Below are 20,198 nucleotides of genomic sequence, written 5' to 3' on the forward strand. Positions count from 1 at the left end.
CTTACCCTCCTCAGACCCTACCATAGCTTTGCTATTGGTGGGATATACTGAGTACGATGATGATGATGATGATGATGATGATGATGATGATGATGATGATTGATGTTGTAGGTGGGTACACCACCAAAAAGCCAAAGCTTCAATGCCTATTAATTATGATCTCTTGCTACCTTCAATCCTTAAGTACTTCAGAAAGTCTAACATCTCTTTGACATGACAACTACAGACAACTACAGTATGCCATGAAATCAATGAGCTAAACTTGTAGATCAAGGCATTACTGTAGCACGTGGTGGAAAAGAGGGTTACCTATTGTCCAACGGATAAAGCCCATCGTGTTCTCAAAAGGGTAAGGTCTCCATGCGATCTCAGAAAGAGTAAGGTCATGCTACCCCTTCAAATCTTTTATGCACTCGACGAGCTAACCAACTCAAGCTTTTCCCTCGCTAAAAAAAAATGTGCCTTAGCACCTCAGGCCTGCATCATCTTCTTCACCGACCTCTTATACTTGCTCTCTTATATCTTACTTACCTTCACCCAAGAACAACTAACTTATTCCTGTGTCGGAAGTGGATCACATGAGACTCCCTCCAGTAATGAGCTAACGATTATGTTCGTTTTACAGAATCCATTTTAAGTATCGAACCCTTTAAAAATATCGGTACCTTGTCTCATTATTTGTTGTAGCCACATGCATCTATGATTATTTTATTTACGTATAATTTCATATATAAATATGATACATATTATATATTTATTTTCATCAAAAAAATGTATATATAAATTAATAATAATAATAACTCTCATCTAAATATAACAAATTACAATAACCAGGAAATTATGTTATCTCATAGTATCGACGACATTGTGACGCGGCGTCGCTGGCAACCAATCAATTAATTTCCACAAAACCCATAATAACCCCATCATCTCATCCTCACCACCACTTGTTCCGATGGCCGTAGCAAACTTTCTTCCGGTGAAGTAATCAATGTCTCCACCACCACCACCACTCACCAAACCCTCACTCTCCGATCTCATCTTCTCCGCCTTCTCCTTATTCGTCCTCTACTCTTCCCCCAAATCTCTATACCCTAACCGCCGTTTCTTCAAATTCAAATTCCCCGTCATGCCCTTAACCTCCACCGGCAACCGCCACCGCTTCGCCACGCCGCAGTCACTCTCCGATTGGCTCCGCCCGCGTCTCGCCGCCGACTCATTCGCCGCCTGGGGCACCAGACCCGGCACCAAAAACATCCATAACCTCTGGCTCGAGCTCGAAGAAGGTGAAACCTCTCTCGCCGACTCCACGCCGCCCGTCCGCACCGTCGAAGTGGTTGTCGTTCGTGTTCGGCATCCCGAAAACCGAGTTTTGATCGAATCGCACCAGGAATTGTCCAACGGCGATGTTCGAAGCCGGTCAAGACCGTTATCTGAGAAAATGAAGCCCGGGGAGACTGTGGAAGCTGCGGTGGTGAGAGCCGTGAAGGAAGAGCTGGGATCAATAATTAGGGTTAGGGTTGGAGAAAATAAAGAAGATGAAACATTTGTGAGAATTGTGCCGAATTCGTACTCGAGTAAAGTGGAAGAAAGGGCGTCCGTGTCGTATCCTGGATTGCCTGCTTGTTATGTTTTACATACAGTTGATGCATTTGTTGATGGTTTGCCTGATTCCGAGTTTTGTACCGAAGAAGAGGACGAGTATCGGAATTTGGATGAGAAAGAAGGATCCGAATTGGCGGTTTATTGCAAGAAACATTACTGGAAATGGGTTGATTCCGATACTCTTTCGTCTTGAATTTTGCAGTTGTGAAAGTGAGTTTGAGCTATCATTTTTGTCTTTCTTGATTTATATGTATTTATAATAGATATCAGAAGCTTTTTGGGCTTTATAAAGGTTAAAGCTTTATGTTTTCTGAACTTAATTATACGAGGTAAATGAAGTCTGGATGAGTAAAACTTAAAAGTATGTAAATTTTGGTGCCCCCTATTGAGTATTATTGTTTAGTGATTAAACTTGTATATGATTATGCAGAGTCTAGTAGTAGTTGCAGCTAACCTGCTTTGATCATCTTTATTTAGTGATACAGAATCCCTAGGAAATTACATAGTACAAAATGTTTACAAAACAAATATGAATATGAAATGCTTATTTGGCAAATAAGAATACATCTAACTTTTTTTTTATTATTAAACATGGTCATCCGTTGCCAAGATTAAATAAACAAAAGGTTTAAAGTTTTTATGAGGCGACATGTTCAACACACTACCCTTTGACAATAGCTTGCTCATGAATTTGTTTTCTGTACAACACCAAAAAGCAGTAGTTGTACTGCCGGGATTAACCAAGCACCCGACACAGTATCTGAAACTGAAACGAGAATGCAGAGGGGAAAAATGCTGGAAATTCTTGTGTGTGGTTTCTGAAACCTGTAGGTCTTCAATTGTGAACTTTTCTTCGTTTGGTCGAAGACTTTTCATGTTGAAACAAGGCACAAAAACCATCTATTCATGCAAAACCAAGGGTTCATAGAAGAGTCTAATCTCAATTATGGACATTAAGAGTTTAATATCAAAAGGGACTTTGAAGAGGCACACAATAGGCAAGAAGGTTCTCATGTTCACCGATATTTCAACAATCCTTCACTTGAATTGAATGGATATCAATCCATGCATTCACGCGTCAAGATACAATTGTAGCGGCCAGGTAATGTAGAACTAGGTGTTCCAATTGAACCCTCCTTTGTGAAATATACTTGGTCCCCTAACAATTAGCAGAGGACTAGAGGCGGTGTCCTTGAACCAACCCCTTCTTATGTTGACGTTAGTACCACCTCACTCAATATTCTTCCAAGTCTGGTTAACCCTTCATTGTCGTGTCTGTTGTGGTCATGGAACACTAGCCTTGTTCCGCAAGAGCTGTAGGATTTGCGTTCCCCACAATTCCATTCGAAGCGATCATGTTCTTAATTCACATGCTAATCTAGCTTATTTGTCGGTCCTTAAGACAACCTGAGATCCCAACTTGGATTTAGAACAAAAGAACTACGCCTTAATCAGTGACATGGTCGCACCTAATCTGGTATATTGACTTCAATTTGCATAAAATGGTTAAATAACATATCAAGTGTAAGGGAATAGATTTCACCACACTTCAGTTGACTCCCAATTCATGTTCTTGCTCTTAAATGTGGTGTCCAAGACTATTTTAACTTACTAAAGTCAAACCGATCCTCAATGTCCTCCTCTTAACTCATTCCCCTGGGTAATTGTAGTCATGTCATTCATTTCACTTTTGGAACGAAACCACTCTATCAATTCCTATTGATAGAGGTGTTTGATCATCTAATTTCATCAATTTGCATTCTAGGGTTTATTTCTAATTTGGGTTTTTTTGTTTGAACTTTATAAATTTCAAAAGTAGATTTGTTCAACAATTGTAGACTAGTTTAAGTGATTATTACAAGTGTGTTGGACCCCAACTCGTTGTAGAACCGAGTTCGCGCCCCACCACTCGAACTCTTTGTTTAACACTCTTTTAATCAATCGTTTTTTCAAGCCGGTTCATTTAATTATAACAAACTGAACTTGTTAAAACATAACTAAATCTTTTTCCAAACTAAACTTTTTATTGAAAACCTAAAATTAATTATTTCAACTCGTTAAACAACATAAACATTAGAAATAATTATTTCTAACTCATTTATTTTCCGTTTACGTCCAAATCCCCAAATCATAAACCGAACCCTAGAAAATCCTTCTCGTTAATATAGTTCATTTAAATTCAATATTGAACCTAGCATATTTATTTATCTATGATCACTTATCGTGCCGAATCAACCTGCATTATCCTCTTTACTCGCTTAAACTCATCTCTCATTCTCAAACACATATTTCATTTGAGTATTCATACCCCACTTTTACTTCTTAATAGTATAGGGGTAGCATGTATGCCTACTATCAAACTCAATTTTTTATTTCATTTATCCTAAACAATTCACAACCATGTCTATTATTCTTGCTATGTGCTTATGCTATTTAGTGATGCTACATGTTTATATTTATAATATTATTGTAGGTTTTCTCAATTTCAATCTCAATCTCGAGTATGATCATACCACTTATTCATATATGTTAGACTTTGTGCCAACGACAATGAATACCCTTCAATTTTTATTTATTCATTCTCAATAATGAACACACATCGATTTATTGTTACATATTTCAAATATGCTAGGATTGTATGCCACTTACTTGGGAATTACATGTTCTCATTCTTACATATTCAAACTTATGTTTACTCACCAAGTTTTTAGTTGACATTATTTTTATACATGCTATAGCTACATATGTTTAATGAAATTTCAAGTTAAAGCAATCATAGATGGACCTTAGAATACAACTTAAAAGCACACATCATACTCACTTGCTTGTTAGATTTATTTTCATAGTGCAACTATGTGTATAATAATGTGAATAAATATTACAACTTTCAATAGTGCCATGCGTTATGAACAATCATTACGCACCCGATATATAATCTGACGTTGCTCAAGGTGACACTATTAACAGTGGCGCAGCTATAAAGGGGCCCGGGGTGGCCTCGGTTGCTGCCGTTTTCTCCGGTTAGAAGGGTAAATTTCGTGATTTTTTCCGAAAAATTTTATAAGTATTAAGCTCGGTCACTGCCAATGTATTTTTCCAAAAAGCTACCGGTCACCACAAATATTTTTTTTAATATAATACGCTATCGTTTGTTTTTTTTTATAAAACATCACGGTTTTTATAAACAAAAGTTATAAAAAATGTAAAAAGCTTTGTTTATAATAAAACTCAAATTTGAGGGGGTTTTTTGTAAATTGTTAAAATAAAAAACATAACAAAAACTTTAAAAAAAAACATGGAAAGAGTCTTTTAATCAAAAAGCCCTACTGCTACCTGCGTTTTGCCTGAGTGCCTTATTGTAACCTCCTGTTTAGTGGATAAAAATAAAATATTTGAAACTTGTATTCAAATATTATTAAACGAGTAAGTCTTTGAATTGGATGTCATGCATATCCATAATACCTGTATTATAATATTAACATGAAAAAGATAAGATTGTAGAAAACCTTAATGAGTAAGTCTTTGATCATTGGATGTCATGCATATCCATAATATCTGTATTATAATAAAAATCTTATAGGGTAAGAGAATGATGTCAGCTCGTATCTTCTTGACAAAGTTTTCTTAATGGAGAAGATTTCTTAATGAATAAGAATGCCTTATATATATAAATGCTTTCCATGCACAAGAGTCTGATACATCATCATATGACACTCAAATTTAGTCTATATAGGTGAAAACTTTTAAACAAGAAAACAGAGTAGTTGTATTATAGAGACGTTTCCATCATAGCGGGTTGTCGTCTACACTTGAGTTACTAATACAAAGAGGTAAGTACACGGAACCATAATCATGTTATTTTATAGCGTGTTATACGTGCTGATTAGTACTCAAATATATGATTATTTTGAAAAATGTTTTATGAGATTATGGTTCCAAGTATATGGAATTAGTGGCTTAAAAAGGGGCTATAGTTTTGAAATAAATATGGTGGTAAGCTCCAATAAAATATATGGGTTACGAGTCTCGAGAGTTTTAGTAATTAAAACTCCAATTGATATTATATATAAAAAGATTTCGGGAGTTGAAATCTCAAGGAGTTCGGGTGTTGAACTCCAAATAAAAGGGGGAGTTAATAACCCTCATGGGTTAAAAATGAGCTTATAAGGAATTCGGGTGTTGAATTCCCAAAGAATAATAAGGAGTAAACATAAGGAATTCGGGTGTTGAATTCCCAAAGAATAATGAGGAATCAACATAAGGAATTCGGGTGTTGAATTCCTAAAGAATAATGAGGAGTAAATATAAGGATTTCAGGTGTTGAAATCCCAAGGAATTTGGGTGTTAAATTCCATATGAAAATAAAACATATTTTTATAAAATGGTGTGCTTACTTAGCGAAAACTAATAAAAATATGTTTTTAAAATATTTTCAGGAAAAACACCCCTGGATGGTTAAAGCTTCATGGACGTGACTGGACTGACAAGAGAACCACACTCTCGTGTTTAATAGTTTGTATAATAAAGTTTGTTGTTAAACATATATGTTTTCTTGTACAATATATATTTTCATAAAATAATACGTCACCACGAGTGACATATTTTGGATGTAATCTGGGACCTACTCTGATATGTATATTGAAAAAGTATTAAAAAAAAGGAAGTTGGGTGATTCAAGTTGGTATCAGAGCCAGGTTCGAGAGATTTAAGTATTCAAGAAAAATATTTAGACTCGAACCATAAGTGCTCTTGATATATAAACGAGAGGGTTCAGTCCAGAAGCAGTCCACGGAAGCTACAAAGGGAAGTTTTGTATGGGTGTATAAATGAAAATAAAAGGGAAATATGTGAAAACTGAAATTTGTATGTTTAAAAGACAATATAGTAGTTGGGGGATCTGGATGAGTATAATATATTCCTTTCATACCTGGCCAGTATGAGAGCAAATGTATCATACCGCTATGAATTCCCAATAATTATATTGTGTTGGAAACAACAAGAGTAAGTGAGGGAAACATAAATATGCATATAATGATGTATTTGTATTTATTGCATAATACGTGCATATAGGGTGCTTTATGGCCTCAGATAAATTGCTAGAATTAACAATAGATAAGAAGTATAAAGGCCTTAGATAAGTACCTTAGAAATGATAAGTTTATGGAATGAAAATAATAATAAATAAATTATTCGTCATAGTAAAGAGACATGGCGGAAGAAAATACTGTACACGATGATGGAAGCTGTATTGCAGAAAAGCATGTAGATAATGCTTCGGAAAATCTGCGTCTTCACCTCGTCAAGACGATACTGAAAATTTTGTCGCCGACGAAATTTGCAAGCAGATAGCAATTAAGGTGGGGAAGGCGTTCGAAACCAATATTCCATATCTTCTGGTCGAAATGCAAAATTCTATAGGAATTATGCTGGAAGAAAATCTGAAAAAGAATGAATTGAATTCGAAAAAGCCTCTCGAGAACGTGGGAGCGGCACCAAGAGTGGAAGTAGAAACGCATAGATGTGCGTATAGGAATTTCATGGCTTGTAAACCATTACAATTTAAGGGAGAAATAGATCCCTTGGTCAGCCAAAGGTGGATTACAGCCATGGAGACTATTTTTATACGTGTCATAGCGACGCGGCTGATGAAGTGATGTTCGCAACAAACCAGCTTTCTGAAAGAGCTAAAGACTGGTGGGATATGGTTAAAAAGGAAAAGGTAGAGAAACGATAAGAAATATGTCTTGGGAAGAATTCAAACCAATCTTCCTAAAACATTTCAGTCCCCATGTTGCATGATCGTATCACTGAGGAACTCCTTCATATGCGTCAAGGCAATGAAACGGTGGACGAAATATTTGGAATTTTCTATGATAAAGCAAAGTTTTGCCCTTCTCTCTTCACTAGTGAAGAAGCGTGGATGACTCGTTTCCACCTAATACTCAAAACATAAATTAGAGAATTTATTTCTCCATCAAAGTGTGGAAGTCTTGAGGAGCTTCATAATTGGGCTTGTGAACGAGAGGTGGAACTAAAAAGACAAGTTGAAAGAGATGGGAAGCGAAAGCTAGATGTTGTAATACCTCCAGCACCTACAAAGAAAGCGAAAATTTTTAAGCCTGCTAAAATACTTAGCTTTAAGAAGGAGTTTAGTAATTGTCAGTTTTGTGGAAAAAGACATTTAGGAGGATGTCGTTATAAGAACCCAACGTGTTATAAGTGTGGAAGACTCGGGCATACAGCACCAGAATGTACTAGTCCGGTGAACTTATGTTATAATTGCTATAAAACGGGTCACATGAAAAATGAATGCCCAGAGTTGAGGGCAAGGAATGAAAAGGCGGCAGAAGGATCAAGAACTGCAGAGAAAGTAAAGATGTTAGAAGCTCCAAAACCCCGAGGTAGGGCTTTTCAAATCACTGTGGAGGAGGAGAAGGTTATACCTGATGTCGTAACAGGTACCTTTCTCATAAATTCCCTCTCTGCCTATGTTTTATTTGATTCCGGAGCTAGTAGATCCTTCGTATCCAAAATTTTGCTTGCCATAATTCCTTTAGTAGAAGTAAATTAATAAACTCCTTAGAAGTCGAAATCGCTAGTGATAAGAGCTTTGTCGTCTCCGAAGTGTGTCAAAATTGTAAAATAAATATTCAAGGAGAAGAATATTCTATCGACTTAATTCCCATTACTCTAAGGGAATTTGATATCATTATTGGGATGGATTGGTTATCCCAACATCATGCATAGATAGTTTGCAATCAAAAGATCGTCCAATATCTGTCACTGGCTGGAAAACAAATTTGTGTTTATGGAGAAAGAAAGAATGATATCATAATATGCTCGATGGCGAAGGCGAGGAATTATTTGAAGCATGGTCATCAAGCGTTTTTCCCCTACGTGTTAGACACAAAAGAAAAGGGAAAGGAATTTGATCTTGTCCCTGTCGTTAATGAATTCCCTGATGTTTTTCTTGATGAGCAGCCAGGAGTTCCATAGGAAAGGGAAGTCGAGTTTTAAATTGATCTAGTTCCAGGAGCTAAACCAGTGGCTAAATCTCCATATCGGCTGGCACCGAATGAGATGAAAGAATTGATGTCTCAACTCCAAGATCTATTAGATAAAGGCTTTATTCACCCAAGTGTTTCACCTTGGGGCGCACCAATCTTGTTCGTTAAAAAGAAAGACGGTAGCATGAGGATGTGCATTGATTACCGTGAATTGAATAAATTGACCATCAAGAATAGGTATCCTTTACCTAGAATTGATGATCTTTTTGATCAACTATGAGGTGCTAGTTGGTTCTCAAAGATCGATCTAAGGTCGAGATATCATCAAGTAAAGGTACGAGAAGAGGAAGAACCAAAGATGGCTTTTCGTACACGTTACAGGCATTATGAATTCGTCGTGATGCCATTCGGCTTAATGAATGCTCCGGCTGTCTTTATGGATCTTATGAATCGAGTATGTAAGCCTAGTTTTGTCATCGTGCTCATCGATGACATTCTCATATATTCTCGAACATAACAAGATCATGCTCAACATCTTCACGATGTTCTTGAAACCTTAAGAAAAGAGAAACTATATGCAAAATTTTCTAAATGCGCATTTTGGCTTCGAGAAGTTCAATTCTTAGGTCACGTAGTAAACGCGGAGGGTATCTTGGTAGATCCCGCCAAGATAGAATCTATTATGCATTGGTCTCCTCCGAAGACTCCAACGAAAGTCAGAAGTTTTCTTGGTTTAGCTAGTTATTATCGACGTTTCATTCAAGATTTTTCGAAAATAGCCTCCCCATTAACGAAGCTGACTCGAAAGAATTCCAAGTTCGAATGGAACCCAGAACACGAAAAGGCATTTCAAATCTTGAAAGAAAAGCTAACTAGAGCTCCGGTACTGGCTTTACCGGAAGGAACAGAAGAATTTGTAGTTTATCTGACGCCTCATGTAATGGATTGGGTTGTGTCCTTATGCAAAGAGAGAAAGTGATAGCATATGCCTCACGACAATTGAAATCACATGAAGCAAACTACCCTCCACATGATCTTGAATTAGCGGCAGTAGTATTTGCGCTAAAGATCTGGAGGCATTATTTATATGGAACAAGATGCACAATTTATACTGATCATAAAAGTCTGAAATATTTCTTTGATCAGAAAGAATTAAACATGAGACAACGGTGGTGGTCGGAATTAGTCAAAGATTATGACTGTGAAATACTCTATCACCTGGGTAAAGCCAACGTAGTGGCTGATGCCCTAAGCCGTAAAGAGAGTTATTCTCCAATTAAGGTGCATTCGTATAAACTAATTGTAAATTCGGACTTATTTGATCAAATTAAAAATGCGCAAAAAGAGGCGCTAAAAGAAGAAAATTTAAAGCGCGAAAGAATTTTCGATAAGTCCGACATTTGGAAGAAAACGACAAAGGAATTAAGGCTCGTTTTGGACGAATTTGGATTCCTAAGTTTTGTTCAATTAAAATGATCATTCTTGATGAGGCACATAAATCAAAGTACTCAATTCATCCAGGTGCAACCAAAATGTATAATGATTTGAAGAGAAATTATTGGTGGCCTGGTATGAAAAGAGATATTGTTAAATATGTGGAAAGGTGTTTGACTTGCTTACAAGTTAAGGCTGAACACCAGAAGCCATATGGGAAAATGCAACCACTAGAGATTCCATTATGGAAGTGAGAACACATTACGATGGACCTAATAACGAAACTTCCAAAAACAGCCAAAGGACAGGACATGATATGGGTGGTTGTCGATCGTTTGACAAAAAGTGCACACTTTATACCCATTCATGAAAACTATTCTTCAGAACGAATGGCGAAAGCATATATTAATGAGGTGGTGTCAAGACATGGAGTGTCAGTATCTATCGTATCCGATAGAGACACCCGTTTTACCTCAAGATTTTGGAGAAAATTTCAGGAGGAAATGGGCACCAAATTATTGATCAGTACGGCATATCATCCTCAGACCAACGAACAAAGCAAAAGAACAATTCAAACTCTCAAGGATATGCTTCGTGCTTGTATTATTGATTTTGGTGGCAATTAAGACAAGTATTTACCCCTAGAAGAGTTCTCTTATAATAATAGTTACCATTCAAGTATAGGGATGCCCCTATTTGAAATGCTATATGGTAGGAAATGTCGCACTCTAGTGTATTGGGGAGAAGTCAGCCAAAGAGAACTTGCGAATAAAGAAGTCGTAAATGCAACGAATGAAAAGATTGATCAAATTAGAGCACATTTAAAAGCTGCACAGCATCGACAAAAGTCGTATGCTAATAAACGGAGACGCTCAATTGAGTTTAAAGTAAGAGACTAAGTAATGTTAAAAGTCTCTCCATGGAAAGGAGTGATTTGTTTTCGTAAGCGTGGCAAGCTAAGCCCACGATTTATTGGTCCGTTTAAGATAATTGCTCGTGTGGGGCAAGTGGCTTATCGACTTGACTTACCTGAAGAATTAAATGGCATACATAACACATTTCATGTGTCATATTTACGAAAATGTTTGGCTGATGAAACGGCATGTGTACTGTTAAATGACATCGAAGTGGATGATAAGCTTAACTATATTGAAAAGCCAGTGGCAATTCTTGATCGTAAAGTTAAGCAACTTTGAAATAAAAGATATAAGTCAAGTAAAAGTACAATGGAAACATCAACGAGGTTCGGATACAACGTGGGAAGCCAAAGATGAAATGAGAAAATACTACCCTGAGTTATTTAAGGTATGAACAGGTTTCGAGGACGAAACCAAATTAAGAAGGTGAAAATTGTAACATCCTGTTTAGTGGATAAAAATAAAACATTCGAAACTTGTATTCAAATATTATTAAATGAGTAAGTCTTTGAATTGGATGTCATACATATCTATAATACATGTATTATAATATTAAACTGGAAAAGATAAGATAGTAGAAAACCTTAACGAGTAAGTCTTTGAATTGGATGTCATGCATATCCATAATACCTATATTATAATATTAAAATGGAAAAGATAAGATTGTAGAAAAACTTAACGAGTAAGTCTTTGATTTGGATGTCATGCATATCCATAATATCTGTATTATAATATTAAAATGGAAAAGATAAGATTGTAGAAAACCTTAACGAGTAAGTCCTTGATCATTGGATGTCATGCATATCCATAATATCTGTATTATAATAGAAATCTTATAGGGTAAGAAAATGATGTCAGCTCGTATCTTCTTGACAAAGTTTTCTTAATGGAGAAGATTTCTTAATGAATAAGAATGCCTTATATATATAAATGCTTTCCATACACAAGAGTCTGATACATCATCATATGACACTCAAATTTAGTCTATATAGGTGAAAACTTTTAAACAAGAAAACAGAATAGTTGTATTATAGAGACGTTTCCATCATAGCGGGTTGTCGTCTACACTTGAGTTACTAATACGAAAAGGTAAGTACACGGAACCATAATCATGTTATTTTATAGCGTGTTATACGTGCTGATTTAGTACTCAAATATATGATTATTTGAAAAATGTTTTATGAGATTATGGTTCCAAGTATATGGAATTAGTGGCTTAAAAAGGGGCTATAGTTTTGAAATAAATATGGTGGTAAGCTTCAATAAAAATATATGGGTTACGAGTCCCGAGAGTTTTAGCAATTAAAACTCCAATTGATATTATATATAAAAAGATTTCGGGAGTTGAAATCTCAAGGAGTTCGGGTGTTGAACTCCAAATAAAAGGGGGAGTTAATCACCCTCATGAGTTAAAAATGAGCTCATAAGGAATTCGGGTGTTGAATTCCCAAAGAATAATAAGGAGTAAACATAAGGAATTCGGGTGTTGAATTCCCAAAGAATAATGAGGAATAAACATAAGGAATTCGAGTGTTGAATTCCCAAAGAATAATGATGAGTAAATATAAGGATTTCGGGTATTGAAATCCCAAGGAATCTGGGTGTTAAATTCCATATGAAAATAAAACATATTTTTATAAAATGGTGTGCTTACTTAGCGAAAGCTAATAAAAATATGTTTTTAAAATATTTTTAGGAAAAACACCCCTAGATGGTTGAAGCTTCATGGACGTGACTGGACTGACAAGAGAACCATACTCTCGTGTTTAATAGTTTGTATAATAAAGTTTGTTGTTAAACATATATGTTTTACTGTACAATATATATTATCATAAAATAATACGTCACCACGAGTGACATATTTTGGATGTAATCTGGGACTTACTCTGTTAAGTATTATTATAAAAAAAATTAGGGTGTTTCACTTATGCCTTCCACCGGACCACCGCCGCTCGGCCCGCTCGTCCACCACCGCCGCTCCTCCACTGCTCCACCGCAAGGTAGTTGATTTGCTCTATCTTTGTTTTGTTAAACATAGTTCTATGTTCAAGGATTATAAAATTAGGGTTTGCAGTTGTGAATTGGGGATTTGGGGAAATTAGTCAACTAACCTTGTAATTGGTATTGTATGCTAAAATGTTACTTTAACTTACCCTATTGAATCTTCTTAATTAGGTAAATCATAAAAAAGCAAGATACAATTTACTCTTTTTTTTAAAAAAAAGGGATGATGAACAAACGAGTAAACGTCAAAGAGGTTCAACTAGTGAGCCGGTTTGTAATTCTTCTTAAGTATTTGATTCGGAATCCATAATTGAAGAATTCAAAAATCTTAAAGGTTATCAAGCTGCTTTGTAATTCTTCTTCTAAGGTACTCAACCTCCTCTCGGCTCTCGTATTATTATGGTTAGGTCTAGGTTTTTTTAATTGTAATAACAATCATTTTTGAATGAAAGAAAAAAAGGTTAGATATTTAGATGTCATATTGTTTGATCTGACCCGAACCGAACCACCGACACGAACCGAATCGTCGACCCAAAAATTTTTGGGTCCGTGACCTCGGTCACCGCCATGGAGAAGCCCAAGCTTCGCCACTGACTGTTAACACTAGGTAACGGTTAATGAGTCAAGTTCATTATTTAACTTTTGAGGAAAACCTTGAACATCTGCATTAGGTGAGTTCATTACTTTTTCGTATACTCGTTTTCAGGGAGAAAACACAAACATTTTTCGTATACTTGTTTTCGGGGAGAAAACATCAACGACTTGCTTCAGGTTTTGTGGTTTCTTATATATCACAAGTTTATACCAGATGCTATCCTCACACTCTTTGAACTGATAAGCCGGGATCGTAGGGTATTTGTAACATCCCGAAATTTCAAGATAATATTAATTATATTACTTAATAATAGAGGGAAAGTTTACTCGGGTTATCAGGAAATAAATAAAAGAATAGGAGTTGGTATGGGTCGGGCTAGTGTCGGGTAATGGACGTTGGTTATGGATTTGGATTAATTGAGATGGGTTAAATGAGAATGGGATTTCAGGGATATAAATACCCCCAAAATCCCAAAATATCTTCATTTCTATCATTATCCAAACACACACACACCCACACACACCCGCCACAACTTCGCCGGCCGAGCCAAGGGAAGAATCGGGCAGGTCCGAGAGAGGGCGATTAGTGTGCTAGCAAGTTAAACGAGATCCAAACAAGCTCAAAAAGGTATGATTATTGATCTTTGAGGTTTAAAGATCCAAGCTTTTTAGTGTATAAGCGACCAAAAATGGTCGGGAAGCGTAGTGGGTGATATTGAACCATAGCAAGGGTGTTAAAATCGCTCAAAATGCTGAAAAGAAACCGAACAGCGGCTGTCTGGGCAACTTCGCCTTCATCTGGGCAACTTCGCCTTCAAAGCGACGAACTTCGCCTGCAAGCTAAGTACGCCTGATGAACTTCGCCTGCAAGCTAAGTTCGCCTGATGGCAACTTCGCTGTAAAGTTAAGTTCGCCTAACTGGTAACTTCTCCTGAGGCCAAGTTCGCCTGATGACAACTTCGCCTGAAGCCAAGTTCGCCTGATGACAACTTCGCCTGAAGCCAAGTTTGCCTGATGACAACTTCGCCTGAAGCCAAGTTCGCCTAGCTGGTAACTTCGCCTAAAGCTAAGTTCGCCTAAGGTTAACTTCGCCTAAAGTCAAGTTCGATTAGAAAATAAATTAAAAATCTAATGAAAAATGTGTTAAGACAGTTAATGGAAATAAAATTTTTCCAAGCTGACCTGGCAGCTCGACCCCAGCCAGGGGCTCTTTCCAAAAGACCCTGCTAGGGGCTGCCGCCCCTAGACCCCGCTGCCAGGGGCGCTGCCCCCGGACCCCCGTTCGTTGTGGGTCATATAAAGATAGAAATACATTATGAGAAATGATAGTTAATTGATACGTATACTTGTTATACAGTCAGCCGTGCACAACTGAAGAAAGGGATTACGATTAACGGTGAACGTAACCGTGTTCAGGTGAGTTCTAGCCCCATTCCTTGTTATGTTTTCGGGGCTGTGTGCATACTCAATGTGATAGTTAATACACTTATCCTAAGAGATAAGTGTATGCCTTATGTGGATGATGTGAAATGTATGAATGATTGCTTGATGGTACGTGAACGATCTTCGGATATTGCACGTACTGTCAGGTTGTAACGCTATGTATAAGGTAAGTATGTTAGGTATGTTTATGTGTATGAACATGATGGAGATAATAGAAGAAAGAAATGATAATGTATGGATGTATGGTTACGAAAAGGGTACCGAGCCCTACTAATACTCGAGGTATGATGTATGGTTGTAAGGTAACGAAGAGGGAATCGAACCCTACTAATATTTGGGAACTAGGGAACCGAACCATACCAATATTCGAGAAAAGAGGTGTATGCCGTGTATGACATATGTGATAGATACGATTGATTGTCTGACGGTACGTGAATGATCTTCGGATATTGCACGTACTGTCAGGATATAAATAAAGATATTAATATTGCATGTAATGTAAGGATGATGTATGAACATTATGAATGAAAGCTTGTCGGTACGTGAACGATCTTCGGATATTGCACGTATCGTCAAGGGAAGAGATTAGCTCCTTACATGGATATTAAATAATAACTTATCAATAGTGTTCATTTTATGGAAAGTATAGTGTTCCTTTTATGGAAAGTATAGTGTTCCTTTTATGGAAAGTATAGTGTTCCTTCTATGGAAAGTATAGTGTTCCTTCTATGGAAAGTATAGTGTTCCTTTTATGGAAAGTATGGTGTTCCTTTTATGGAAAGTATGGTGTTCCTTTTATGGAAAGTATAGTGTTCCTTTTATGGAAAGTATAGTGTTCCTTCTATGGATAGTAAAGTGTTCCTTCTATGGAAAGTATACAGAGTGTTCTCCTATGGAAATTATATATAGTATGGTAATGGTAATGGTTCTTTTAATAGATATTACGTGACGATCCTCCTATGGATATTTATACGAGGTTAAGATAGTAATATGTGTATTCGGATACGGGAAGAAATATATGGGAATAAATTGTATGTATGGTAGCAAGTATGTAGGTAGAACAGAAGGGCAACTAGTGAAGTATGGATATGTATCTACAGATATGTATGTATGTGTATGTATTGTATGGCATTCGATTAACTAGAACTCACTCAGCGTAGCTGACTTTTAGTATGCACGCAGGTGAGCTGATTACAGAGCTAGCATGAGGATGACACACGGCATGGATTGAACGGCTGGCATCTGAAGAAAGAAGTAAAGATGTTTTAAAAATAAAGTTTTTTGTTATGGTATCAAAGAAAAGATTTAATGTTTTGTAACAAATGAATGATGTTTTATATTCCGCGAAAAGTTTTAATAAACTCTGATTTGAAGAACTGTGTTTATGAGTAAATCTGACACGAAAGTAGGGCCACCGGGTTCGGGGCCTTACAGTATTGAGTAGTAATACTCGGTTATATATAGATCTATACAATAATTGATGCATTGAACAACTGATTGCGATGCACCGAAAGGTGACGCGCTGAAAAAGTGATTCTGACGCACCGAATGGTGCACCGCTGAAAAAGTGTTTTTACCAAGTGACCAAGTGACTGTATTTATTTGACCAAGTGAATACGACATATTGACCAAGTGAGTGTTAATTATTGAGTATGTATGTGTATATATTGATTGATAGATATTAAATGGGACATTACATTATCTTTATAGTTGTCCCACCGAGTAAATTTTACTCATGCGTGCATATTGTGTTTATATGTACGTTAGGTAACAGGTGTATCTGATCAAGGCTCAATGGGAAACTTAAAGATCAAGTGTTTTTACAAACGAAGAAATAAATTATCTAGGATTTTTATGAAAGAAATAAATGTTTTGTATTTTATATTGAATTATTGTAAAACGTATTGTTTCATCATTTAAGAAAATAAATTTATTGAGTTCTGACCTACTATAAAAGTGACGCATCATCCATAACACGGACGGGGTGTTACAACGCGCCTCACGATAGAACCCTGTTAGTTGAAATTTAAGGATGTGACATCGTCGACCATCAGTAACCACCACCACTTCGTCGCGCCTCCATCCCTATTTGATTTGCTCTACTCGCGCCTCCCCTTCAGCTCCTCCTCCTGGGGCACCAAACCAGGGACCAAAGATATCCACGGCTTCTGGCTCGAGCTCGCCCAGGATGAAACCTCTCTCACCCACTACACTCCACCCGTTCGTACCGTCCAAGTAGTTGTCTTTCGCGTTGCAGGCCACCACAATCATATACTAATCGAATCTCACCAGCAACTCTCAAAAAAATGAAGTGTTGGGAGACTGCGGGAGTTACCGCTGTGATAGCCGTGAAGGAAGAGTTGGAATCTATAGTTAGCATATCATGTAACTTTGAAAAGGATGAATTTGTGAAAATTGTACCCGTTTCATATTCAAGTAAAGTGGAAGGAAAGGTTTCTGGATCGTACCCTGGACTGCCAGGGCATTATGTTTTACATACAGTTGATGCATTTGTTGATGGTTGGCCTGATTCCGAGTTTTGTACCGCAGAAGAGGATGAATATTAGGATTTGGATGAGAAAGAAGGGTCCGAGTAGGCGATTTCTAGCAAGAAACATTACTGGAAATGGGTTAGTTCCGATAATCTTTCATCTTGAAGTATGTAAATTCAAGTTTTGATGCTTATATATAGGATACATGCTTTTGAACATGTGTATCACCGGTGAAGGAAGAAAATTAAAGGTAAAAAAGAAATGAAATATGTAGTACAAACAACAAAAAGTCTAGAATCTTAAACTTATAAATTTGAGAAAAATCACTTTATATACAGTATCTGTTGTTTTATCACAAATATTCTTATCGCAAGTTTTAGACCACGTATGCTAGTTATCCTGGATAATACAACATATAATGTCCATAGGAAAAAAAATTAGACATAGAAAGAACAAGCCAACCTAGAAAAAGATTATTATTGGCTATTTTTTACTTTTTTAACTATTATATTTCTATTTGTTTAATTTTCAATCAATATTTTACTTTTAATTTTTCGGATATTTTATAACTCAATTACCAAAATAGTTTTAACCATAACTCATGAATGGCTAGGATTACTGAAATAGAGATTAGAAGATTATGAGAGAAATTTGTCTATTTTATAAGTGGTTTTAACTAATGATCCATGTATATGTAGGAGGAATGAGAAAGAGACTAGAAGCATAGGAGTGAAATATTGGCCAAAATAAATTTGGGATTGCCCCATTATTCTCATTATTCTTTTTTACTAGTATATTAAATTGATTAGATTACTTAGCTTGTGTTATGTATTTGTGCATATTTGTTTTGCTTCAATGATACATGACTTATAAATTTGTAGCTAAATAATTTATTTACATGATGTGCATCGTTTTTTGACAATAATTTCTAACACAACACAGAAAGTAATTAAGTTTTGGTGTGACTATTATTGTCAATTCAACATGACTTGTTTAGTAAGCTGCATAACTTCAACATGTCCATCTAATAAATGGATTGATATGCCAACCCGTTTAAGTATAATTGAGATCTTTAAAAAGGTTCATATTTCGATTTTAGATGGGTTGTTTAAGTAAATTCAAATATTTATATTTTAATCTTCTATCAAACTATGAATTTTCATTTTTTAACGACTAAATGGTAGAACACTTTACATGCAGGGATTGAACCCTTAAACTCTTATTTTATACCTTAAACTGCCTTATTACCTTGCTGCCTCAGCTAAGGAAGAATGGCATCTAACTAGTGAATTAGGTTGGCCTTCAAACACTTTGGTCATTTTTTAATAAAAAGTTAATGTGTTATTCATGATATTAAAGGCTATTACTGAAAGTGAAAGAAAATCTAATTCTTTTCTTTTCTAAACCAATTTAAAAATTAAAAAATAAATTAATAAAAAAATAAATAAAGATAAACTATAGAACTAAAGATCTAATTCTAGATCAAAATATCCACTACTATAGAACAAAGACAAACTTTCTCATTATGTAAGAAGATAAGCTACACAAAATACAAAGCAATCATAAACACTTTTAAGTTTACATATTTAGTTATAAATCATTTCTATATCAAATCCAACATATGTATAGAGTATAGTATTTGGTAGTCAAACTGTTGTCAAACACCGAGACCCTTGGTTAGAAGTCAATGGACCTGCGGGTGCAGATGAACCAAAAGGCAAAACAACAACACAATTCACAATAAACATATACCTGCCAGAAACCCAAGTTCCCACCTTCCACCGGAGTTGACCGTTTGACTTGAGATTTAAAACCAACCTTCCCGCCATTTGATCACGACCCATTTCATAACCGAAAGATGGGTCAACGGGCAACCCGTTTGCAACTAAAACCAATGATAAAAGATTGTGATCCTTGTTTTCTTGGTAAAAAGGAGGGATTGATGAATCAAGAGTTATCCTTTGGCCCTTATAAGAAGCATACACTTGGATTTCATCATAGTAAATGCCAACTTTTTGATTCGGGTTATTCGAAAGAAGAGTGATTTGAATGGAAGAGTTGAGAAGGTGAAATCCCGAGAGGCTGAGTTGGTAAATATCGGCTTCTTTGAGGGAAAACTCCGGCTTGGTGGGGTGGAGTATGAACCAAACAAGAAGTACGAGTAAGAGGATTGAGAGGATGAAGGTGATGAATGTGTAGATTAGTTTTTTATGATGTTTTTTGATGTTTATATGTTTCTTTTTGGCGCAATGTTCGGGTGATTTTTCGTCGACTTGAGACATATTTTCTTAAGGAGGAAGTTAATAAGGCTAAGTTACGGGTGTGGGTGGTGGGAGGCTTATAAATGAGCAATTGGAGTGGGAGAAGCTTTGGCCTTTGGGCTTTATAGCTCTTCAATTATTGTAGAAGGTGTGTGATAGACCTTCTAATCTTTGGGGTTGTATGGACACATGTTTCGAAAGTGATTATGTGAAAGTGATCATAATCAATATAATCAAATGTAACAAGGTAGTGTTTTGATATGTTTTTGTTGCTTAAAGTTGAGAAATTATGGTCTTCAATAAATTTACAGGTAATAGGATCATGGTTGTAAACTCGCTATGCGCTAGTCGAGCGGTGGAGTAGGAACTAGCGATTAATCAGGATTAATGAGGTTAATTATTTTGATTTTTTATAAGTAATTTTGAAAAATTTAATATAAA

The 20,198-nt window shown here is 36.1% G+C and overlaps 2 protein-coding genes across 2 annotated transcripts; one reads left to right on the forward strand and one right to left on the reverse strand.

The window, feature by feature from the left end:
* The first annotated feature begins 991 nt into the window (after window positions 1-991).
* LOC143580171 (uncharacterized) lies at window positions 992-1,953 on the forward strand. The gene has a single exon (XM_077063275.1). It carries the CDS (start codon window positions 992-994, stop codon window positions 1,796-1,798), a length of 807 nt encoding a protein of 268 aa, XP_076919390.1. The 3' UTR covers window positions 1,799-1,953.
* A 17,179-nt stretch (window positions 1,954-19,132) lies between these two features.
* On the reverse strand, window positions 19,133-19,799 carry LOC143579612 (NDR1/HIN1-like protein 26). The gene has a single exon (XM_077062866.1). It carries the CDS (start codon window positions 19,776-19,778, stop codon window positions 19,143-19,145), a length of 636 nt encoding a protein of 211 aa, XP_076918981.1. The 5' UTR covers window positions 19,779-19,799; the 3' UTR covers window positions 19,133-19,142.
* Between the last annotated feature and the right edge of the window lie 399 nt (window positions 19,800-20,198).

Source organism: Bidens hawaiensis, unplaced genomic scaffold (assembly GCF_021521415.1).
Source record: "Bidens hawaiensis isolate Kalapana, Puna unplaced genomic scaffold, B.hawaiensis_p1.1 tig00001463_1, whole genome shotgun sequence".
Taxonomy (NCBI): Eukaryota; Viridiplantae; Streptophyta; class Magnoliopsida; order Asterales; family Asteraceae; genus Bidens; species Bidens hawaiensis.